Source organism: Schistocerca piceifrons, chromosome 11, assembly GCF_021461385.2.
Source record: "Schistocerca piceifrons isolate TAMUIC-IGC-003096 chromosome 11, iqSchPice1.1, whole genome shotgun sequence".
NCBI classification, from domain to species: Eukaryota; Metazoa; Arthropoda; class Insecta; order Orthoptera; family Acrididae; genus Schistocerca; species Schistocerca piceifrons.
Genome location: NC_060148.1, coordinates 12373620 through 12399567, shown reverse-complemented (window position 1 = coordinate 12399567; position 25948 = coordinate 12373620). Strand labels below are relative to the sequence as shown.

General features: G+C 43.2%; 1 protein-coding gene across 1 annotated transcript in view; it reads right to left on the bottom strand.

Moving 5' to 3' along the window:
* Nucleotides 1–4966: 4966 nt before the first annotated feature.
* Nucleotides 4967–25948, bottom strand: part of LOC124720451 — a 381758-nt gene continuing 360776 nt past the window's right edge. The window contains exons 23-24 of the mRNA XM_047245803.1: nt 11424–11577; nt 4967–5718 (exon numbers count right to left, since the gene is read on the bottom strand). Of these exons, the coding sequence (XP_047101759.1) occupies nt 5133–5718; nt 11424–11577 (740 nt within the window). The 3' untranslated portion in view covers nt 4967–5132. The remainder of the gene's footprint in view (nt 5719–11423; nt 11578–25948) is intronic.

The following is a 25948-nucleotide window of genomic DNA, read 5'->3' as shown; positions in this document are numbered from 1 at the left end:
CACATGAAAGTAGGTTTCATCTGTGAACATCACCTTTTACAGAGAGCTCGGGATATCGTAGTGTAGCTTGGAATCTGAACTGCAAACACTTTGCAGCTCGGTCTGTCATCAGGTTGGAGCGGCTGCAGCACAGAACCGCAGTCCCTCACACTGCACCCTGTGCGCCGAGGCCAGCAGCAGCTGCAGCCGTCGGCACACCTGCGGAATTGCTTCAGTCGGGCTCCGGATAAACATCTGTCGCACCCACTCCACATCTGCATCACTTGCGCTCAGACACCCAGAACTCATCCACTTCGTGACATTTCCAGGTTCGACGAGCCTCGTCTACCTCCGTCTGACGGTCCGACGGGTCGGTCACGTGGTTCTGTAACGTGTCGGGAAGTTCCGCTAGACCTTGAAACGTAGCAAGCTGGAACTATTTCCGACTGTTATTGTTCTACTGCTGTTGAAGAGAACTTCCTTTCTTTGCATTTCAATTGTGTTTAACCAAACGCACAGTGCGTGCGCGACATTGAAACGCCGACGACACTGGTATAGGCATGCACATTCAAATGCAGAGATGCACTATCTGATCAAAAGTATCCGGACACCTGGCTGAAAATGACTTACAAGTTCGTGGCGCCCTCCATCGGTAATGCTGGAATTCAGTTGGTGTTGGCGAAACTTGGTGTGCGACTGTCAAGAGATTGCTGAACTGATAGGGGATGTCTCTAAGACTACTGTGGACACGACTTTGATGTACATTTTGAAGAATCATGAAGTGTGTGCCAGGTGGGTGCCACAGACGCTCAGTAACGAACACAAAAATAAGCGCACTGAAAGTGCCTGCCAGTTTCTGCATCATTACTGGGAAGAGGATGGGGAATTTCTGAATTCAGTTGTAAATGGGGACTTCTAGCCAGAGACTAAGGAACAATCACAACAATTGCAGCATTCCCATTCTCCCAATGTCAAGAAGTTCAAGCGAATGCTACCAGCAGCGAAGGTAATGGCGTCAGTAGTCTGGGATAGGAAAGGCTTTCTGCTGGTCGACTTTTATAACGGTACAACTCTGTGGATGATCGTACATTTTCTACACGTTTTATGAAGGTTCTTTTCTTAGTTGTGCTCGATATCATTTTTGTAAATGTGTTGTCAAGTTACAAATGCTTTTTTTTTTTATTTCAGAAAGAGAATACGCATGGAATGTTAACATTTTGTAAGATGACACGCTGGCCTAGTCAGGGAAAAAGCTATTGTCAAAGAGTGTAATAAATTGTAAATGCTGCAAGCGCGCCAAAAAAGAAGCAGTCGGGAGTCGCGAGGAGACAATTGGTGTCGTCGGCTGTGTGTATTCGCCCGTGTGTCTATGCAAAAGTGCGGAGATAGAAAGTCTGTTTCCAAAGTGGAGAGCAGTGACAACTGAAATGGTTGTTTTGGCGGATGCTTAATATGGGCAACCTATGTGTATGGCATTTATTGGGCACAGTACAGATGCAACAAGAGTAATTCACAAAACACCTAGAGTATTGTGGGCCCTTGTTATTGGCTATTGTAGGGCAAGAAGATCAACCTGTGCCCTGTGTTACTGCTAAATGAACGGCATCATAAAGTGAAGTAAGATCTGGACTTTTTATAACTAGATGTGTAATAGGACGAACAGCATAGTTGAAATTTTATTGCTTAAATAACACTGTTTTCGTGCATATTGTCACGTAAATAATTTTCCTGAGTCATTATCCAAGTAGTATCCATTCTATCCTGTTGTATGAACTGAGATAATCAGAAAATTAACTGAAAATGAAATGAATATTAATTTATTACATTATCAAAACATAATTTTTACAACTTTTGGACAATTACGTAATAATGAAATCTTTGGATTTAGCACGAATAATGTCAGAAATAGAATGACGCAAATGCCAGTATTAATTCGCTAAAAATAGAGTAACTTTTATAGTAAAAAATTGGTAGTAAAACTTTATGTAACTTGGACACTTAATTTCATTGTCAAAGCACAGTTTCTAATTTATAGCTTGTGGAATAATTTAAAACTTTCATTACAAAGAAATACCAGAGTAACTGCTAGGTAAATGACAATCCTTACCAATGAGTTAATTTCAAACAATCTTCCTGCTTGCTACAATTACGACAATCAGTATTACGGTGAGTAACGTAGCAAAAAGTTTCTGTCCACAACCAGTAAACAATCTTAACTGTAATTGATCTCTGAAAATTAATATAATATATTGTATTTGTTTGCTATTTGATTATTATTTGATTACTGTGACATGTGTGGTGTGAAGTACTTGAAAGTGTGCATTAGGTACTGTTCCTACGTTATGACGCCAATAAACTTTTCTTACGTAAGATTGCTTACGAGTATTAAGTTTAGTTTCAATTCAATTATTCTTGTTCTGGTGAGGAACTGGTTACCGTTGGTTCTTTAAAAATACATAAATTTAACCAAACTTTGTTTCTAATCGTCACTGCTGAAGTACTGAGCAATGGCAATTTGATTATATCTTCATCTACTTCTCTCGGTTTTGCATTATGGAGAGGTAGGAGGGTTATAGGCTACCTGGAAAGAATTACAACAATCAATGCGGCAAGGTACTGTGAGACACTAACAAAGCTATGCTGGACTGTATGGAACAAAAGGAGGGGTCAGCTCACGAAGGAAGTTCAGTTGAACCACGACAACGCCCGCCCTCATGTCGCCCACATCACGACAAATCTCATCGCCAAATTCGGGTGGGAAATCGTTGATCATCCTCCATACAGCTCTAATTTGGCTCCCAGTGACTACTATTTGTTCCCGAACTTGAAACAACACTTGGGGGGAACGAAATTGTCAAGCGATGAAGAGCTGAAGGAAGCTGACCATTCCTTCCTGCACGAGTCTGCAGCAAGAGAATGGTATGATGCAGGTATGAAAAAGCTTCTAGAATGGCTCCAAAAATGCATCAATCGTGACAGAAAGTAGGCTCAAAAATAACTAAAGTCCAAGCTTTCTGATTCTGTAGTTGGTTTTGCAATAAAATGGTGTTTACTATGTGAAAAGCATTGGGGACCTTCTGAGCAGCCGTCTTAGGTTGTTTGCAGATGACACTGTCATTTATTGACTAGTAAGGTCATCAGAAGATCGAAACAAATTGCAAAATGATTTAGAAAAGATACCTGTATGGTGCAAAAATTGGCAATTGATCCTAAATAATGAAAAGTACGTGGTCATCCACATGAGCACTAAAAGGAATCCATTAAACTTCAGTTACAAGATAAATCAAATCTGGAGGTCATAAATTCAACTAATTACATAGGAATTGCAATTATGAACAACTTAAATTGAAAGGAACATACAGAACATGTCGTGGGGAAGGCTAATCAAAGACTGCGTTTTATTGGCACGACACTTTGAAAATGTAACAGATCTACTAAAGAGACTGCCTACACTACGCTTGTCCTTCACCTTTTAGAATACTGTTGCACACTGTGGGGTCTTACCAGATAGGAGTGATGGAGTTGTGGTGTCACAAGGCTTATACCTGTCCCACCTCTCATTAATTCGACCAAGACTTATACGAATAATTGTAAGAACAGTTATTATTATTATTATTATTATTATTATTATTACTATTATGTTCTTTAAGTTTGTTTTTGGGTTTTCAGAAATACTGTGGGAAGAAAGTTTATTTATGTTGCAGATAACGTGGAAGACGTTGCCCAACGATCACCACGAAAGTTCGATGTAGTGGCAAGTGGGCGAGGAATAAAACGAATGCTGCAAACTACCGCAAGCTGTGGAAGAGCCCGGGCCGCGAGGGCGTCCAGCTTCCTAGGTCGTTGTTGGACGATGTCAAAGGAAGAGACCTTCTGCTTTCTCTTTGTAAACAGATCGATAGAGTCTCAAAAGGTTCGTGTAAAACGTATAGGCGGGTGACACATTAGGTGGGACCCGATGCCTGTAATACTTCCACAGTTATTAAAAAGTTGTTAAACGGCAAAACCAATAGTTCACCATTTATATAGATAAAAAGTAGTAAAGATATAGGAAAGGAAGAGTTGCGGCGTCAGAACAAAAAGTGATACATCGCTCAGCAATGAAGGAGGACGTAAACAGTGGGCGTTACGTGGTGAAAACAAATCAACTGACAGAATAGTAAGTCTGTAATTAAGCATAAAGCCACGTAACACTGCAAATGCTACCCAAAGACTGCGTTTTATTGGCAGGACACTTACAAAATGTAACAGATCTACTAAAGAGACTGCCTAGACTATGCTTGTCTTCCATCTTTTAGAATACTGTTGCACAGTGTGGGATCTTACCAGATAGGATTGATGGAGTACATCAAAAAAGTACAAAGAAGGGCAGCACATTTTGTATTATTGTGAAATAGGGGAGAGAGCGTCACTGAAATTATACAGGATTTGGGGTGAACATCATCAAAACAAAAGCAATTTTCGTTGCGGCAGAATCTTCTCACGAAGTTTCTGTCACCAACTTTGTCCTCTGCATGCGAAAATATTTCATTGATGCTGACCTACAAAGGGCGAAATGATCACCACGATAAAATAAGGGAAATCAGAGCTCGTACAGAAAGATATAGGTGTTCATTCTTTCCGTGCGGCATACGAGATTGGAATAATAGAGAATTGTGAAGGAAGTTTGATGAACACACTGCCAGGCACTTAAATGTGATTTGCAGAGTATCCATGTAGATGTAGATGAAACAGTTTCCGCCCCTTTTGTCCTGTAATTTCCTCCCAATTCACATCCCCCACCCTCATTGTGCTCCGCTCTCCACCGACACCACTCTTCCCTCCCTGTCCGTGCTCCTCCCCTTTTCCACTCCCCGTTACGCCCACTCCCTCCCGACGCGGCGCCTGGCGGCCCTGTTCTGCCACCTCTAACCCCTGCATGCTCCGTCAAGCAGTGCTGACTTCTCCCTTGCCCCCCCCCCCCCCCCCCACCCCACCTGTAGCCTACTATCCCTCCCACTTCCGTGCCCCACTCCGGATTTCTGTTCCCGTCTGACACGAGTTACTGAGTGGCCAGTGTGGCGGGAGATAGCAGTCGCATGTGCATGAGATGTGCTCCCTTGTGGGACTGTGTGGACGTTTTTCCTTTTCTAAAGAAGGTTTCGGCTGGAGGCTCAAGTGTAACAGTCTTTTTGTTGTGCCTGTATGCAGCTCGAGCTGTCATCTTTACGTCGAGTAGAATCTGCCCTTTCCACAAGATCCGTGTTAGTGACTTGTTCATTTGAACTGTTACCAGTGACTGAGTCGAAAGAAACAAGCGCGTGGTCTTCGGAACTGACTACATCACTAGAGTGACACATCTTTCCGGTATCAGAAAATGGTTGTGCGATCAGAGTCCCGTCGTCGTCTTTCGTCCTCAAATGCTTATTCAGGCCACGATAAGTGAGAAACACTTCACCACAGTATCTACAAACGTGTAACGGTGGCTGTACACAATCAATGTGAATGAACACGTGCATTATGAGGCTGTATTTTGATGAAAACCTCTGTAGGCATGAACTGCAGGTGAAGACAGAAAAGATATTGTCCACCATGCTCATATAAGCTGTACTGCAGAAGGAATTATCCAACTGTAAGGTAATTCCTCGTGTCGGAGCACTACAACTGACGAAATGGATCGATTTTTCTTCCTTCATCGCTACCTCACCACTGGACACGTTTTGAAGATAGCTTTCTTCAAATGAAGGAATTTCGGTAGACCTGAAACATTGAGAAAATCAAACAAATAGAGATAAACAGAAAAACAGAGTGTACTGATAGTTAATAATAATTTCCTCATTAACTGCTGAAGAAACAGATTAGCATGAACATAAGAAATGATTTAGTTACTACAACAAACTACAGACATATGATTAAAATGGGGTGGAAATTGGTAGGCGTGGATTACACGTACAGTCAAGCAAATGGTTACAGTTTCAGAATAACTGGACGATTTATTCGAAAAAAAGAGCTTCACATATTGAGCGAGTCAACAACACATTGGTCCACCGGCCTTTATTAAAGCAGTTATTTGGCTTATCGTCGATCGATAAGAGTTGTCGGATGTCCTCCTGTGGAATATTGTGCCAAATTCTGGCCAACTGATGCATCAGATCGTCAATCTCCCGAGCTGTTCAAAATGTTCTCAACTAGCGAGAGATCCGGCAATGTTGCTGGCAGAGGTAGGATTTGGCCAGCACGAACACGAGCGGTAGAAACTCTCAGCATGTGCAGGTGGCCCATTATCTTCCTGAAATGTACGCCCAGGATGGCTCGCCGTGAAGGGCACCAAATTGGTAGTAGAATATCGTCAGTGTAGTGCTGTGCTGTAAGGGTTCTGTCTATGACAACCAAAGGGGTCCTGCTGTGAAAAGAACTGGTTGTCGAACTTTGTGGTAGGTGGCAGTCAGGTCAGTACCCTACTGCTGTCCAGTGCATCTCCAGACACATCACTAAACACAACTCTACTCTAGCCAATAAGATTCCAGGCCTAAGCATATCTGGATATGCCCCGGATAGTGGTCGGACAGCAATCTGGCTTTCACCCACAGTACAGCCAGCTGTTCGAGATTCTGAAAAAAGTGGGGGTAAGCTATAGGGAGAGACGAGTCATATACAATATGTACAACAACCAAGAGGGAATAATAAGAGTGGACGATCAAGAACGAAGTTCTCGTATTAAGAAGCGTGTAATACAAGGCTGTAGCCTTTCGCCCCTACTCTTCAATCTGTACATCGAGGAAGCAATGATGGAAAAAAAAGAAAGGTTCAGGAGAGGAATTAAAACACAAGGTGAAAGGATTTCAATGATACGATTTGCTGATGACATTGGTATCCTGAGTGAAAGTGAAGAAGAATTAAATGATCTGCTGAACGGAATGAACAGTCTAATGAGTACACAGTATGGTTTGAGAGTAAATCGGAGAAAGACGAAGGCAATGAGAAGTAGTAGAAATGAGAACAGCGAGAAACTTAACATCAGGATTGATGGTCATGAAGTCAATGAAGTTAAGGAATTCTGCTACCTAGGCAGTAAAATAACCAATGACGGACGGAGCAAGGAGGACATCAAAAGCAGACTCACTATGGCAAAGAAAGGCATCTCTGGCCAACAGAAGTCTACTAGTACCAAATACCGGCCTTAATTTGAGGAAGAAATTTCTGAGGATGTACGTCTTGAGTACAGCATTGTATGGTAGTGAAACATGGACTGTGGGAAAACCGGAACAGAAGGGAATCGAAGCATTTGAGATGTGGTGCTATAGGCGAATGGTGAAAATTAGGTGGACTGATGAGGTAAGGAATGAGGAGGTTCTACGCAGAATCGGAGAGGAAAGGAATATGTGGAAAACACTGATAAGGAGAAGGGACAGGATGATAGGACATCTGCTAAGACATGAGGGAATGACTTCCATGGTACTAGAGGGAGCTGTAGAGGGCAAAAACTGTAGAGGAAGACAGAGATTGGAATACGTCAAGCGAATAATTGAGGATGTAGGTTGCAAGTGCTACTCTGAGATGAAGAGGTTAGCACAGGAAAGCAATTTGTGGTGGGCCACATCAAACCAGTCAGTAGACTGATGACAAAAAAAAAAAAAAAACAGCGGGACACCCAGGGGTGATGGTGTGGGGGTGCCATTACCTTCCATAGTGAGACCCCTTCGGTTGTCATCTATAGCACTCTTATAGCTCTGTACCTGTTTTATTGCCCTTCGTGCCAAGATCATCCTCACATTACATTTCAGCAAGACAATGCCTGCTATTACCTGTCTTCGTGCTTGCCAAAGCCTACCTTGGCCAGCAAGGTCTTTCCCCAGCTGAATACGTTTGGAGCATTATGGGTAGGACCCTCCAACCAGTTTGGGATTTTGACAGTATATCGTGCAAATTGGACAGAATTTGGCAGGATACTCCTAGGAGGACACCCAAAAATTCTATAAATAAATGTCAAGTGTAGTGGTTAATAAAAAAATAAATGGAGAAGAGAGAGACCGTGAAAAAGGGAAAGAATGAAAAGCAAATCGGACTTCGTTATTCGGAAAAGCTATTGTTGGGGTGGTCCTTGTGGTGTTTTTGAGCAAAAGTTAAACCAATTTCCACTACAAAACTTACTGAAAAGAAACAGAGAATAACAAAATGTAACTGACATGGGGAAGTGGCGTAAATAAATCATCCTTTACCAGGTTAACTTGTCTTCTTTAGTGCGGCGTCCAGGTCTTCAAAAATCTCCTTCATTTCTGTGTGAAAAGTCTGCTCCGAAATCTTGCAATAGTCCAGGAATTTCAAATTTATACCAATTAAAATCATCTTGATACTGTATGCAATTTAATTTACTTTGCTACTTCCATCCTCCTAATTTCTTAACAACTTCCACAATGTCTACACATTACAATCAGATCAAGATTAGCCATTAAGTTTTTTACGTCAGCATCAGATCACGTTTGCCTTAAGCTTCGGCTATCAAGAGACAATTGAAACGGATAGAAAACAAAAAAAAGAGTTACAATTTTAGTAGTTTCTTTGCCGTCGAGTGCTCATACCGCTGCGACGGGATATTTTTTATCTGAGGGAACGAGTGTAGCGCGGCGAAATTCAAAGTCCCGCTACACAAGCCAAATAACTGCTTGCAGAAGGCCCAGACGTGGTCCAACACATTACCGACTTGCTCAATTTGTGAAGATCTTCCTCTTGAACAAATCATCCAATTTATCTGAAACTGTAATCAATCATTTGCTTGTCTGTACTTGTACACCACAGCTACTGATATCCATCCCGTTCACACAATTTCAGTGAGGCAGGTGTTTTTTTTTTTTTCTTCTTTGAGTGTGTTATTGCAAGAGAGGTACTGGAAAGAAATAAACTTGAATTTAGTACATAATGGTAGTTTAATTGGATAGACAAAAAATCTACTCACTAAGCAGCGGCAGGACACATACATAAAAGAAGGTTTTAATAGACAAGCTGTCGGAGCCAGTGGCTCCTTCTTCAGGCAGAAGGGTTGAAGGGGAAGAAAGAGGGTTGAAGGGGAAGAAAGAGGGGTGAAGGAAAAGGACTGGAGAGGTCTAGGAAAAGGGGTAGGTTTCGGGTAAGTCATCCAAAATCACGGGTCAGGGGAGATGTACCGGATGGGACGAGAAGGAAAGAGAGTGCATTTGGGCAGAGAAGGTGTAAAGTTCTACAAATGCCCCTACTCTCTTGTAAGTGCAAAAGCTCTTGTGCAGTCCTACTAGGGCACTGTTAATCCATCACTTTATTTTCACAGAAATGAATAACTAGGACCACCAAATGTCACTTTCTTTGAGTGCATTTTGAGGTTTCCAAAAGCTTTCCACTGGCTATTTTTTAATCACTTGTCTGTTTTCTAGGCAAGATAAGAAAGCTTACAACTATCCAGCAATACCATAAGATATTGGCAGTAAACATACACCATCCTTCAAAAAAGTTCTGAGAATGATTTTGTTCCTGAGTTATAAGCAAATTTTAATGCAGTTAACTACTGTGGCTTCATGAAATAACAGCTGTAAACAATAGATTTGCATTCAAACTGTGAGTTGTTAGCGTGCGGTGTTAAGCTGTGCAGCTGTAGTCTGTCAAGGTGTTGTGTCATACGCTGTGCTGGAGGAACATCAATAAATCGAGTGATCGAGACATTCTTGAGAATGTTTTGAAGAAGAGTAATGTGTGTGTGAAGTTTATCCACCACACCTTGACTCTGTACAAAAATGGTGATGCATGGACATCTGTCAGACATAAACTGAAATGCAGAACACAGACAAATTGTTTCTGGGAAAAAGGTTAGTTAGGTTAGTGGTGTTTAACGTCCCGTCGACAACGAGGGCATTAGAGACGGAGCGCAAGCTCGGGTTAGGGAAGGACGGGGAAGTATATCGGCCGTGCCCATTCAAAGGAACCATCCCGGCATTGGCCTGAAACGATTTAGGGAAATCACGGAAAACCTAAATCAGGATGGCTGGAGACGGGATTGAACCGTCGTCCTCCCGAATGTTCTGGGAAAAATCAGCACGGGAAGACTTGAAATTAGCCAAATCACACACACACACACACACACACACACATACACATGACCACAGTCTCTGGCAGCTGAAGCCAGGATGCCAGTGACTGGCTGTGTGTGTGTGTGTGTGTGTGTGTGTGTGTGTGTGTGTGTTTTGTCTGATTTCAAGTCTTGCCATGCTCCTTTTCTGGCAGTATGGTTGAAGGGGAAGGAAGAGGGGTGAAGGAAAATGACTGGTGAGGGTTATGTAGAAGGGCAGAATTTGTAAAAGTTGCCTAGAAACCCAGGTCAGGGGAGACTTACCAGATGGTATGTAAGGGAAAGCCACCAGTGAAATGACACGTTATGTATCAGCTGTCAGGTGCACACTGTTTGACTTTTTACATCGGCAGGACCACCACCAAATTATCAGTTAGGGTGAACGGGCATAGGCAGAGGGTGTGAACTGGTGACATACAATACCCTGTCGCAGAACGTGCTCCACAACACGACATCGAGACCTCGGTGCCTGTTTCACCACACGCGCCACCTGGATTCTTCCCCCAGGCACCGGTTTCTCACAACTCCGCAGGTGAGAAGTGGCGCTACAGCACATCCTCTGTTCTTGCCACTCACATGACCTTAATTTACGTTAATTTCTTCAGTCTAAGAATTTCTTCACAGTAACTATTCCTTTCTTCACTCCCTTTTGGTTTTCTACAACTTTCATTTTCTGACCTGTCTATTTTTTGCTGCCCCATTCCCATCACTATCACATACAATGCACTTAGCTTCTCACTCTTATTAATGTGTGCAAACCTGTCTTGCAACTTACCCTGGCTTCTAGCTTTAAGCTCTTAGGTTTTCAAATCTCATCCGGTGCCGTCCCTAACAATCAGTCTCCTTCTCATCTTCTCTGGTAAACGTCCCCTGACTAGGAGTTCCGGGCAATTTTTCTGAATGCTCCACATTTCCTAAATCTCGCCGGTCATTTTCATTAACCCGTCTTCCTTCCCTCTCAACCCTTCTGCCGGAAGGAAGCGCCACTGGCTCTGAAAGCTTGCAAACTACCTACCTTTTGTACGTTCGTTTTCCTGCCGTGTCTTGTTGACTAGATTTGTTTATCCATGCAATTACATTCGAGCCATTGCGAGACACGAATTGAACGATGTCCAAAATGAGGACTTTTCTAACAGTGTCTCATGGCCGTATAATGGAGGAGGGGTGGGGGGAGGGAGGGGGGGGAGGCAAACTATGGAGAACACCTGAAGTATTAAAACCACCACCCTAACTTTCTCCATTTTTTATTAATATGGGCCTGAAACTTTTTGGACTGGAGGGGCATAAATAATTTGAATCACTCATAGATTAATAATAATGGGAGGTGACAGCTGAAGTTGTTGAGGACACGATGACCTCACGAGGTACTGACCTGTGTTCATCTGTGGCAAAGTGCAAGTCGGCAGCAGCAAGGTCACCGGGCACTGCGGAGTTTGCCACCGCCCCCACATCCCTGTGAAATGGCTGCCTGTTGCACTGTCGCTGACAGTATTTGGCGTCCTTGAACGTGCCCTCGAACTGCGGGTCTGTAACCGGGAAACAAAATAATTTTATCAAATTACCTTCCATTAGGAATGTGGAATGCATTCAATGACTGCGATTTGTGTTTCCAAATGGAGAGCAGCAATCAGTCATACCCTTTCCTTACTAAGTGGGGTAGGACGTCAAACACGCCGACTTAAAGCAGGAGACGCACCACAGGACATTTTAATTTCCACTGTCTATACTTTTACAAGTAAATTCATAAAACTTTGTCAGCATGACCAGGAAGGGTTCACGATTCACACTCATGGCAGTGGAAGCTCAAAAACATAACAAAATAAATTTTTTTTCAGATATGAAATTTCATCATTTTTTCACTGCATTTGTTGCTATAGGTACACTTTCCTTCACAAGTAAGAGAGATTCTTCGATGAATTTTCCACAGCATACGAACCATATTTACAGGTGTCTGAAACTCTAGAATCTATTTAATTTATGAAAAAATGAATGAGCTACTACGTTTTAAACTTTATGTTTAGAAAAAAATCAAATTTTGTAGTTAATTATCTCAATTTTTACCCCAGTTTTTAATAGATTTGGAAAAGTCTAGAGTTTCATACACCTGTAAGTATGGTTTGTATGCTGTGCGAAATTCATCAAAGAACCCCTCTTACTTGTGAAGAAAAATGTACCTATAGCAACAAATGCAGCGAACAGTAAGTAAAAAAAGATGAAATTTCATATCTAAAAAAAATTAAAAATTATTTTGTTATGTTTTTGAACTTCCACTGCTATGAGTGTGAATCCAGAGTCCTTCCTGGTCATGCTGACAAAGTTTTATGAATTTATTTGTAAAAGTATAGACAGTGGAAATTAAAATGTACTGTGGTGCCTCTCCTGCTCCAAGTCGGCCTGTTTGACGTCCTACCCCCCTTAAGGCAAATCCCAATTTCGGCTGGTAAACAGCCATTATCAATGCACTATGTCAGAGTTTTAATACATGCTCTGGTACTTCAACCCCTGTTGTTTGAGCTCCTGTCACAGTTCATCCAAGACTCAATGAATGACAATGACAGGAGGCTGAAAAACGGGGTTTGACGTACTAGGGCATGTAGTAAAACTCTGAAATAGTACATTGATAATGGCTAGTTACTAGCCAATATCTGGATTTGCCTTAATAAAGTTACAAAGGATACGACTGATTGTTGCTCTCCATCATTTTGAAAGTAATTTTATGATTGAGAGGTCATCTGAGCACACACTAGAACATTCACCATCGTAAAACATAAAATCTTTTAGGTTTATAAAACCTTTCTGTGTTTTCTGCCAAACTGTAGCGTCACAGTGTCACAATATTTAGACAAGTTTCTTACTTGTCATCTTCAGTCGAAATACAACAAGATGACCAAAGTCACAGGGTGTCAACATGCTCGTATACAGGTTGCAGTAGTACGCATTCACAAGGTATAAAAGTCCAGCGCATTGGTGGAGCTGTCCTCTGTACTCAGCTGATTCATGTGAAAACGTTCGGGTGTGATTATGGCCACTTGACAGGAATTAAGGTAATTTGAATGCAGACTTGCAGACTATGGACTAGATGTATGGACATTTAACTTCAGAAATTGTTAGGAAATTTGATATTCTGAAATCCACAGTGTCAAGAATGTGACGAGATGCCAAATTTCAGGTATCACCTGTCACCCCGTACAATGCAGTGGGTGAGAGTGTTCACTTCACGACCGAGAGCAGTATACAGTTGTCGGTGCTAACAGACAAGCAACACGACATGAAATAGCTCCAGATGACAAATATTTTTGTTAGAACAGTGCAACGAAATCTGGCATTAATGGGCTACGGCAGCAGACAACCGACTCGAGTGCCTTTTCTAACAGCACAAAATCCCCTGCAGCACCTTTCCTGGGCTCCTGACCACAGTGGTTGGGGCCCTAAACAACTTCAGTACTGTGGGCTGACAAGATGAGTCCCGATTACAGTCAGTAAGAGCTGATGGTATGGTTCAAATGTCATGGGGCGTACACAGACTCACAAATTGATGGACTCTAGTTGTCGACAAGACATTTTGCAAGCTGATGGTGGCTCCGTAATGTTGTGGGCTGTGTTTACACAGAGTGGACTGAGTCCTCTGGTGCAACTGAACCAATGATTCACTGGGAATGGTTAAGTTCAGTTACTTGGAGACCATTTGCAGCCAAGTAATGATAGATTTTTTACAGATGACAATGTGCCGTACCAACTGCGCCACAACTGTTCGTTAACGGTTTGAATGACATTCTGGACAATTCGAGTGAGTGATGTGGCACTCGTATCGCCCTACTTGAATCCTGTCTAAGGTTTATAGGACATAATCGAGAGTCTAGTTTGTGCACAAAATCCTGCACCGGCAACACTAGAGAAGAAGAACGGTTCAATATTTCGTCAGGGGTCTTCCGACGACTTATCGAGTCTATGCTGCACCGAGCCAGGGAAAAGCAGGTCCGACGTGACATTAGCAGGTACCCGTGACTTCTGTTACCACAGTTTATATGGTCTGTGTCCAGTTTGCTCCTTTATAGTTGTTGGACCACAGACTCCTCTGCTTAGAACCCAGCAGGTGGACCAATCACTCAGGTAGAAGTTTTGTAGCTGGTGGTGGTGGGAACATACGGTAGAGTGTACCAGGTGTACTGGTATGAAATGACCACGAAGATACAAATGTGTCGATAGGGAACATTTGTCGTGAACGAGCCTTAATTTTTTTTTTCTTCTTCTTTGTCTGGTTGGTATGATATCTGTCAAAGATATTTATTATACATCAAGACACGGAACAAACAACATCATGTGTTTTCACCGTGTTAAAAATGTAGATTTTTGTACCACAAAGTGATGATTTGCGGGAAGCATTAATTTTTTGTTTTCATTTGAAAAAAAGTGCTGCAGAGTCACATCGAATGCTTGTCGAGGCATACGGTGATCGTGCTCTATCAGAACCAGTGTGCAAAAGATGGTTTCAACGGTTCAGAAATAATGATTTTATTGTAAGAAATGAAGAATGTGGAAGACCACCAAAAAACACAATTGTTAAGGCTTTCGTGGCCACTTCTTGACAAACTGCCTATTGGCTTCTGTCTCGGGTTCTTCGGCCGACGTTCATCTAATGATTTTTCTGACGTTTCGCCAGCACGAGTGGCTGGCATCGTCAAAGCTTCACCCTCCATTGCCGGTGGTGAACTGGAGCCGAGCTCGCGGCCGCAGACTGTATGTACCTGGCGCGCCAACGTCCGAGGGCTTCTCCGTGGTCATTTCCGGTGCTGTTCTCTTCTTGCTACCTGCGACGGTCGGTCGCTGCAGTACGGGAAGCCAGGATCCGTTCACCTTAAGGCTTTCCCCTTTCTTGTTGAAACTGTTCGCGTGTTTTTGTATTTCTACAGCTTCTCTGAACAAGCGCGTGTGATAGTGCTTGTCTACAGCCAGAACTTCCGTGTCGGCGAATTTTATTACGTGGTCAGTCTCATTCAGTGCGTGCTCAGCCACGGCCGATTTCTCCACCTGCCCCAACCTGCAATGTCGCTTATGCTCTTTGATCCTGGTGTTGATGGATCGTCCAGTCATTCCGACATAAACTTTTCCGCATGTGCATCGTATACGGTATATTCCCGACATTGCAAGTGGGTCTCTTTTCTCCTTTGCCAATCTAAGACACTCTTTGATCTTCCTTGTCAGTTTGAAAATCGTCTTTACGCCGTGTTTGCGCAATATACGGCCGATTCTGTCCGTCACTCTGGGAATGTATGGCAGAAAGGCCGTACCCGACATTTCTTTTTCTGGTTCCTTACTTCGCCGAGTGTTTGGCTCTGTTACACTTCTAATGTAATTTGTGGAGTACCCATTGCCCCTCAGAACAGTTTCCAGGTGTTGCATTTCTCGTTTGAGGTGTTGAGGCTCACATATTCGTCCTGCTCTCGTTACGAGCGTACTAATCACGCCTCTTTTCTGGCTCGGGTGGTGGTTTGACAGTTTGTGCAGGTATCGGTCCGTGTGTGTCGGTTTTCGATACATGCTGTGTCCCAGGTTTTCGTCGTCCCTTGTGACCAGCACATCAAGAAATGGCAGTTTCTTGTCCTTTTCTACTTCCATGGTAAATGTTATGTTGGCACGGAGGCTGTTCAAGTGTCTCAGGAATTCACCGAGCTGTTCTTCACCATGGCTTCACACCACGAAAGTATCATCGACGTACCTGTACCACACATTAGGTTTGCAAGTCGCCGAGTCCAGTGCCTGTGCTTCGAATTGTTCCATGAAGAAGTTGGCCACCACTGGACTGAGAGGACTACCCATGGCAACGTCTTCCAGCTGTTCGTAAAAATCGCCATTCCATGTGAAATAGCTCGTGGTGAGACATGCATGGAAGAGCTTTTTGATGTCCTGCGGGAACATGGAACCGATGTTCTCCAGAGCGTCGCTGAGTGGCACTTTCGTAAATAACGAAACAACATCAAAACTGACCAGGATGTCGTTTGGCGCAAGTTTCAGTTTCTTCAGCTTCTCAATGAAATGTCCTGAGTCCTTAATGTTTGTGTCGGTCTTTCCCACGTGTGGCTGGAGCAGAGAGGCCAAGTGCTTCGCCAGTTTATACGTCGGTGAGCCAGGAGCGCTAACGATCGGTCTCAGTGGAACGTAGTTCTTATGGATCTTGGGTAATCCATACAGCCGATGTGGTAGGGCCTCTGTGTTGCGCAGGTTTCTCTGTATGTCCGCCGGCAGAGAAGACGCCTTGATTAATCGATTCGTATTCCGAGTGATACGCTGCGTCGGATCTGCGCTTAGTTTTTGGTACGTCGTCGGGTCTAATAGGTCTCGGATCTTTTGCTCATAATCTTTGGTGTTCATTACGACGGTCGCATTCCCCTTATTGGCAGGCAGTACCAATATACCCTTGTCGGCGTTGAGATTCTTAATGGCTTGTACCTCTTCTTTCTTCAGGTTGCAAGCTGGTGGTTTTGCTCGGTGCAGTATCCTGGCTGTTTCAGTGCCTATTTCCTCTGCCCTTTCACACGGAAGTGTCCGAATGGCTGCTTCGGTGTTGGCAATGATGTCCTCCATAGGTATAGTTCTCGGGATGATGTCCTCTCTCGCCTTTCTGTCACGGTGCCGAGATGAATGTGCTACACCGAAGTTCTTGAGATGCAAGCGCCTATTCACCACCTCCCAAGCACATCGTATCTACGACAGAATGGAACGAGCTTTTCTTCGTGAGCGAATACATACAACACGGAGAGACTTGGCAAGAACGGATCAGGAACTTCTGGACATTTTCTATCAACTAAGTAGCAGAATGCATCAAGACGACTGGGACAAGATCGACAGCATCACTCACAGGAGCATGCAGAACGAACTCGAGCGCTGCACTGAATGGCAAAAGAAAAAGTTTGAAAGATGCCGGAAACAGACCGACAAGGCGATTCCCGACATGTCACACACAGTGGTCAACCTCACTGAACGACAATTGACCGAAGAGGAAGTGTCTGTTCTTCAAAAAGGAGGGAATTTCGCTATCATTCCGAGAACTATACCTATGGAGGACATCATTGCCAACACCGAAGCAGCCATTCGGACACTTCCGTGTGAAAGGGCAGAGGAAATAGGCACTGAAACAGCCAGGATACTGCACCGAGCAAAACCACCAGCTTGCAACCTGAAGAAAGAAGAGGTACAAGCCATTAAGAATCTCAACGCCGACAAGGGTATATTGGTACTGCCTGCCAATAAGGGGAATGCGACCGTCGTAATGAACACCAAAGATTATGAGCAAAAGATCCGAGACCTATTAGACCCGACGACGTACCAAAAACTAAGCGCAGATCCGACGCAGCGTATCACTCGGAATACGAATCGATTAATCAAGGCGTCTTCTCTGCCGGCGGACATACAGAGAAACCTGCGCAACACAGAGGCCCTACCACCTCGGCTGTATGGATTACCCAAGATCCATAAGAACAACGTTCCACTGAGACCGATCGTTAGCGCTCCTGGCTCACCGACGTATAAACTGGCGAAGCACTTGGCCTCTCTGCTCCAGCCACACGTGGGAAAGACCGACACAAACATTAAGGACTCAGGACATTTCATTGAGAAGCTGAAGAAACTGAAACTTGCGCCAAACGACATCCTGGTCAGTTTTGATGTTGTTTCGTTATTTACGAAAGTGCCACTCAGCGACGCTCTGGAGAACATCGGTTCCATGTTCCCGCAGGACATCAAAAAGCTCTTCCATGCATGTCTCACCACGAGCTATTTCACATGGAATGGCGATTTTTACGAACAGCTGGAAGACGTTGCCATGGGTAGTCCTCTCAGTCCAGTGGTGGCCAACTTCTTCATGGAACAATTCGAAGCACAGGCACTGGACTCGGCGACTTGCAAACCTAATGTGTGGTACAGGTACGTCGATGATACTTTCGTGGTGTGGAGCCATGGTGAAGAACAGCTCGGTGAATTCCTGAGACACTTGAACAGCCTCCGTGCCAACATAACATTTACCATGGAAGTAGAAAAGGACAAAAAACTGCCATTTCTAGATGTGCTGGTCACAAGGGACGGCGAAAACCTGGGACACAGCGTGTATCGAAAACCGACACACATGGACCGATACCTGCACAAACTGTCAAACCACCACCCGAGCCAGAAAAGAGGCGTGATTAGTACGCTCGTAACGAGAGCAGGACGAATATGTGAGCCTCAACACCTCAAATGAGAAATGCAACACCTGGAAACTGTTCTGAGGGGCAATGGGTACTCCACAAATTACATTAGAAGTGTAACAGAGCCAAACATTCGGCGAAGTAAGGAACCAGAAAAAGAAATGTCGGGTACGGCCTTTCTGCCATACATTCCCAGAGTGACGGACAGAATCGGCCGTATATTGCGCAAACACGGCGTAAAGACGATTTTCAAACTGACAAGGAAGATCAAAGAGTGTCTTAGATCGGAGAAGGAGAAAAGAGACCCACTTGCAATGTCGGGAATATACCGTATACCTTGCACATGCGGAAAAGTTTATGTCGGAATAACTGGACGATCCATCAACACCAGGATCAAAGAGCATAAGCGACATTGCAGGTTGGGGCAGGTGGAGAAATCGGCCGTGGCTGAGCACGCACTGAATGAGACTGACCACGTAATAAAATTCGCCGACACGGAAGTTCTGGCTGTAGAGAAGCACTGTCACACGCGCTTGTTCAGAGAAGCTGTAGAAATCCAAAAAAATGCGAACAGTTTCAACAAGAAAGAGGAAAGCCTTAAGGTGAACGGATCCTGGCTTCCCGTACTGCAGCGACCGACCGTCGCAGGTAGCAAGAAGAGAACAGCACCGGAAATGACCACGGAGAAGCCCTCGGACGTTGGCGGGGTGGCCATATACGTAAAGAGAGGGATCCCCCATCACCAGATATTCCCCCCAGCTACCCGCTCGTTAGAAACGGTAGCCGTGGAAATAGCCACAGTTACAGGCCCCCTCACAGTCGTTGCAGCTTACCGCCAACCGACCCCAACCTTAGATGAGGACGACATTCCCGCACTAGCACAAATCAGAGGCAAGCTCCTAATAGGAGGAGACCTCAATGCAAAACACGCAGACTGGCATTCTAGCCTCACGACCAGAGCCGGTCGTCAACTGCAACGACTCGCGCGAGACCACCAGTTCGACGTCTGGGGCCCAGAAGAGCCGACACACTTATATATATGGAGCTCGGCTCCAGTTCACCACCGGCAATGGAGGGTGAAGCTCTGACAATGCCAACCACTCGTGCTGGCGAAACGTAAGAAAAATCATTAGATGAACGTCGGCCGAAGAACCCGAGACAGAAGCCAATAGGCAGTTTGTCACCACCATAAAAGTTTGAAGATGCCGAATTGCAAGCAATATGGGATGAAGATGATACTTTGACTCAGAAGGAAATTGCAGCAATGCTAAATGTTGCACAAAAAACAATTTCTGATCGTTTGAAAGCTATGGGAATGATCCAAAAGTGTGGTAAATGGGTGCCACATGAATTGAATGAAAGATAGATGGAAAACCGAAAAACCATTTGTCAAATTTTGCTTCAAGGACATGAATTGCATTGAATTGTTACTGGCGATGAAAACTGGATTTATTTTAAGAATCCTAAATGAGAAAAATCATGAGTTAATCCGGGACAACCGTCAACATCGACTGCAAAACCACATCGATTTGGCAAGAAGGCAATGTTCTGTGTTTGGTGGAGTCAGAAAGGTGTGGTGCATCATGAGCTTCCAAAACCCGGTGAAACTGTGAATACTAATCGCTACAGACAACAAATAATCAATTTGAACTACGCATTGATCGAAAAAAGACCATAATGGGCCAGAAGATATGGCAAAGTAATTTTTTTACACGACAATGCACCTGCACACAAAACAAAACTGGTTCAGGATACAATCAAAACACTCGGCTGGGAGCTGCTACCCCACCCGCCGTATTCACCAGACTCGGCCCCTTCCGGCTACCATTTGTTTTCATCAATGGGACACGCATTGGTTGAGGAACACTTCCGATTCCTATGAAGAAGTCGAAAATTGGGTGTCTGATTGGTTTACTTCAAAAGACGAACATTTCTTTTGGTGTGGTGTCCACAAATTGCCAGAAAGGTGGTCAAAATGTATAGAAAGCAAAGGTCAGTACTTTGATAAAATGTTTTTACTTTTCAATTCATAATTAGTGTTACATTTTCACAAAAAAAAACGCTCATTTCATACCGGTACACCTAGTAAGAGGAGTGTGGGGCGGGAGGGGGGGGGGGGGGGGGGGCAGTCCTGGTACTGCTTACCTAATCCACCCACTGCCACCACTCCACTTTCAGATCGGTGTGTTCTACACACATTTTTGTTAATGCCAAAGTTCAGACAGAACGCACTACTGTACAGGTACACAAGATTTTATTTTTCTGTTTTTTTTTTTAAAAATAGGAACAAAGAAAAAAGATGTATGTAGCCTAAAGAAAAAAAGAGGTACGTAGCCTTTGTCGACATTGTGCTCTGCCATCGCAGACGCGAACAGACAAAGGTTCTGTGCCACATGGCAGTGGGTTCTGGGATTCGGTCCTCAGAGACATAGTGGATATACGAGTACATGACAACCGGGACTGTTGAGATAGCAAAAGTATGTCGGGACCTCTGTGATGTGAAAGCAGCAGATGCAGGTGGCAGAACAGGTAGGCAGCACCAGAACTTGACACCTAGGTCAACCCTCACCGTAGCCAGCCGTGACACCTCTTCCGGATGCACACGATTGCACCCACCCTTTAGGCCCTCGGTAGAGAAATCTCAAATGGCACTGCAGATTTCGTCAAAAGTTTGTGAGAAAGTGTCACCAGGACTCAATCGAGAATCGCAGAAGATTTCATACAGTCAGTTATTCGATGTCATTTCTGAACAGTTTCGGTCTTACTTTTGAGAAAATTAGAAGTCAAAGTGCAGTTTTAACATTCAATAACTATCAGTCACAACTATTAGTAAACTTAAATTCACAAATTTATAAAATTTTTATACAGCAAAATAACAAATTTTTGTAAAATCTAAGGAAGCTGGTTCATGTTATTTCACTAGAAGCCACTTATTTATTTAGCATATGGCTCATCACATCACAGTAAAAATTACAGAAACAATATGATTTAAAAAAAAAAAAATCTCGTATGCATAAACAGAACAATAAATAACAGTTTGTATATAAGGACACCACCAATAGTAAATTTACACTCACAGAAGAGCAATCACAAACAAACCGTCCAGCTTAGATAATATATAGTCGATTGCCTCTTGGGTCACCATTAGGAAATCCTGTGGGTCATCCTCGTATGCTCTTAGTGGGCATTCCTGCACGATGTGTTTGACCGTCTGTCTCTCAGCGCCACAGTCGCAAGCGGCCGAAGGAAGTTTACCCTATCTGTGTCGCATCTGTCAACGCATCTCCCACAGTTGGTTCTGATGCGATTAAGAGTTGACCAAACTCTGCAAGGGCAATCAAATCCTTTTGGTTTACTAAAGATGCGTGGTATACTGTGGCAGTTTACTGCTGTTCTACTTTCCCATTCCTCTTTCCACCAGTCATTTATTTTAAAGTTGGTTTGGTGCAGAGCCTGTGCGGTCTTTAGTGGAGGATGCCTAGACCGGAGTCGGTTTCCTTGAATGTTAGTGTCCTATCTAGGGTAACCCCAAGGTACTTTGGGTGCTTGTTGTGATTTAGTATTTCCCCATCTAGATATACATGTAGTTCTCTGTTGGCCATTTTGTTGTTGAAATGCAAGGCAGATACTTCCGTCTTCCGGGGTGTAAAGTTAGTTCGCCTCCATGTGGTGCACCCTGGGTAACGCTAAATGAACTAACACAACTGGCGGCAGACAGAACGAAGAATTCCTACCCCACATCACAGTGAAATAGAAGCCACTAATTCTGCATTATCACTTTCGCGAAATTTTTCTGTTCCTGCTAATAAGTACGCATTCACATCACGCAGGTTGTAAGGCGACACGACGGTCCTCTCAAGTTTCTTCTCGAGCCCGGTTTACATTGGACCGAACGGAAGCAAACACGAGCAAACGACAATTTGCGGACAGTTTGTCAGTGTTCGGTGCCAGTTTCTCGTGTCTGTGAAAAAGCGTTTACACTAGCAGAAACCGAAGAGAACACAACACTCCTGACATGGCCTAGGAATGCTGCATTATTGTTTTCCGGTGGTAGTAATTGGCACACAGGATACACCACTATGCAGATAGAGCCCTGATGTCAGTCTCTGATATTCAGAGAGGATTATTCTGTGTGGCTGGCGCACTGTTTTTGGCCAAGTAAGGAAAACTGAAGAATCTAGGTGTCTGAATATGTACATAAGCATGAAGTACGTGAATGTGGTGCACTTATAACTGAACTGCATTTCCAGCTTTCCTTAGCACTTATCAAGTTGATATGGAATACTCTCTTTCAAATTCTAAAGGTGGCAGGGGTAAAATACAGGGAGCGAAAGGCTATTTACAATTTGTACAGAAACCAGATGGCAGTTATAAGAGTCAAGGGACATGAAAGGGAAGCAGTGGTTGGGAAGGGAGTGAGACAGGGTTGTAGACTCTCCTCGATGTTATTCAAGCAGTAAAGGAAACAAAAGAAAAATTCGGAGTAGGTATTAAAATCCATGGAGAAGAAATAAAAACTTTGAGGTTCGCCGATGACATTGTAATTCTGTCAGAGTCAGCAAAAGACTTGTAAGAGCAATTGAACGGAATGGACAGTGTCTTGAAAGGAGGATATAAGATGAACATCAACAAAAGCAAAACGAGGATAATGGAACGTAGTCGAATTAAATCGTGTGATGCTGAGGGAATGAGATAAGGAAATGAGACACTTAAAGTAGTGAAGGAGTTTTGCCATTTGGGGAGCAAAATAACTGATGATGGTCGAAGTAGAGAGGATATAAAATGTAGACTGGCAATGGCAAGGAAAGCGTTTCTGAAGAGGAGAAATCTGTTACCGTCGAGTATAGATTTAAGTGTTAGGAAGTCATTTCTGAAAGTATTTGTATGGAGTGTAGCCATGTATGGAAGTGAAACATGGACGATAAATAGTTTGGACAAGAAGAGAATAGAAGCTTTCGAAATGTGGTGCTACGGAAGAATGCTGAAGATTAGATGGGTAGATCACATAACTAATGAAGAGGTATTGAATAGAATTGGGGAGAAGAGGAGTTTGTGGCACAACTTGACTAGAAGAAGGGATCGGTTGGTAGGACATGTTCTGAGGCATCAAGGGATCACAAATTTAGTATTGGAGGGCAGTGTGGACGGTAAAAATCGTAGAGGGAGACCAAGAGATGAATACACTAAACAGAGTCAGAAGGATGTAGGTTGCAGTAGGTACTGGGAGATGAAGAAGCTTGCACAGGATAGAGTGGCATGGAGAGCTGCATCAAACCAGTCTCAGGACTGAAGACCACAACAACAGCAACAACAACAACAGCAATGGAATCAGGAAAGAATCCCAGAAAAGTGGACCTTATGGGTAATCGTACCAGTCAACAGAACAGGAGGCAAGACTTCTTGTTCAAATTACCGAGGAATTTTCCGTTGAATGTAACCTGTAAGATTCTTTCTAATATTATTTACAGCCGGGTAGTTCTATATGTAAAAGAGATTCTGGGGGAATGTTAGAGTAGATTTCAGCCTAATAGGTCAACAACAGATCGGACATTCGTGATGAGGCAAATATGAGAAAATGTGTGAGAGTATACCACTGAGCTTCATAACCTCTATGTAGACTTTGAGCTTACCTTCGATAGTCTCGATAGGGCAAAAATGCTAACTGATTAGCTGCTGTCTGATATACCGTCTAAGTACGTTTCACTTATCCGAGCAACACTGATCGGTTCCGAGACTGCAGTGCGAATGGATGGAGAACTCAGTAAATGTGTGCGTATGCTGATGATGTAGCAGTTATTAGTAGAATAAGAATTTCACAGAAGAGAAGAGTAGCTGAGCTGAAAGAAGCCACCACACCTAGAGGCAGAATCAGAATTTTTATTGTCCCACAACATACAGAGTTAAATCACAAGATTTAATGTACAGGGGACTTGTCAATATTGACATTACAATTTGGGTGTATTACGCAAACAATAATTATTAATTTGTAATTTACAGAGAAATTCTCCTTGTTCCTAGTAAACTATTGATGTTTAAAGGTATCATCTATGAACAACTTGGGGTGACCGTATACAAAAATAATCTGTTCATAAATGTACAAACATGGAGCACTTAATATTTTTAAATTTCTTAACAGTGAGTGACAGGATACTTCTAGTTTTGCATTGGACATATTTCTAACAACTGATTTCTGTGATTTTAAGATTCTATTCATTTTGCTTGTGCTTCCCCAAAAGATAACGCCATACCTTATCACTGATTTAAAATGGCTGTGGTAAACTATTTTTCTTATCTCCATGCTAGTTGAATACGACAGGATTTTCATTGCAAATGTCAGGCAGTTTAATTTACTTGCTAAATCGCTGTGTGTGAAGACCAGGATAGATTTTGGTCCAAATGAATGCCCAAAAATTTAATACAGTCCACTTCTCTCAGTTCTTGGTTTCTACGACTAATGTGGAATTCTTTTAGCTTAGAGTTTTTAGTTTTAAACTGCAGCAAATGTGTTTTCCCAATATTAAATTTTAGCCCATTCAGTTGGAACCAGTTTTCCAAACTGTCTAATAGTTTTGTGACAGTTGAAGGAATTTGTTTGGGGCCATAGCTCTGAACAAGGGCAGAAGTATCATCGGTGAATAAAACTCAGTGTGAATTTATGTTCAGGGGTAGGTTATTTACATAAAAAAAGGACTCAGAACTGAGCCTTGTGGAACACCTTCCAAAATAATCATCCATTCAGAGAAGGAATTTCCCTTACTTGTTGATATAACTACCCTGTGTTTTCTGTTCGTGAGGTATGACCTAAACCACTCTAAAGCTTTACTGTTGATGAAAAGAAGACTAGATAAACGAATTTCTCAAAGAAGAGGAATAATAACTTGGATGAACTATCAGTAGCTGCATTCATTTCTGAACCTGTACAGTGCAGAACTTTGTTCACCTGGGGTCTCATATTAACAGGACAAATTCCATGTCAACTGACATAAAACAGCACATCCTAAGTTGTAATAAATGCTTCCATAACGCAAAATCCGTTTATTTTTCCTAATTGAAAGAAGTCCCAGTAGAAGTACAATAGCTTCTTTATGTTCCTTCAAAAAACCAAAAATCTGTTTGATATTGTAGTGCCTGTGATATTCTGAATCACGATGCAAAGTTTCTACGGACACACACGCATATCCAAAGGAACAAGTACTGTGGCGACTACAGCCATTATGAAATACATAAATGTATTTGCTATTCCGCGTACGGACAACCGTCAGCTGTAGTATGGAATAACAACAATGAAAATTTGTGCCAGACCAGGCAACGAACCCCAATTTGCCGCTAATCGCAAGCGGTTGCCTCACCATTTGGCTCTCATTGCACGAATCACCGTCAACACAAACTTCCATGTGTCTCTCCTGTAAGGAAATATACACAGTGGATGTACAAGTACAGGTTGTAGACACACAGTTAATGACGTACGGAAGTTCGGGTCCGGCTCCGAGTCGTGTCCGGAGAGCCAAACGGTACGGCAACTGCTCACGACAAGTGGGAAATCCAGGTTCGATTCCCAGTCCGAGACAAATTTCCTTGTCGTCATTCCTTTCTAGAGCTGATGGCTGCCCATATTCACAATAGCAAATAGATTTAATGTAAAAATATGTTCATTGCAGTTTATAATTACAAATTAACTCCACCTCTTATGCGGTTCCAAACAAAGTACAGTCCTCTG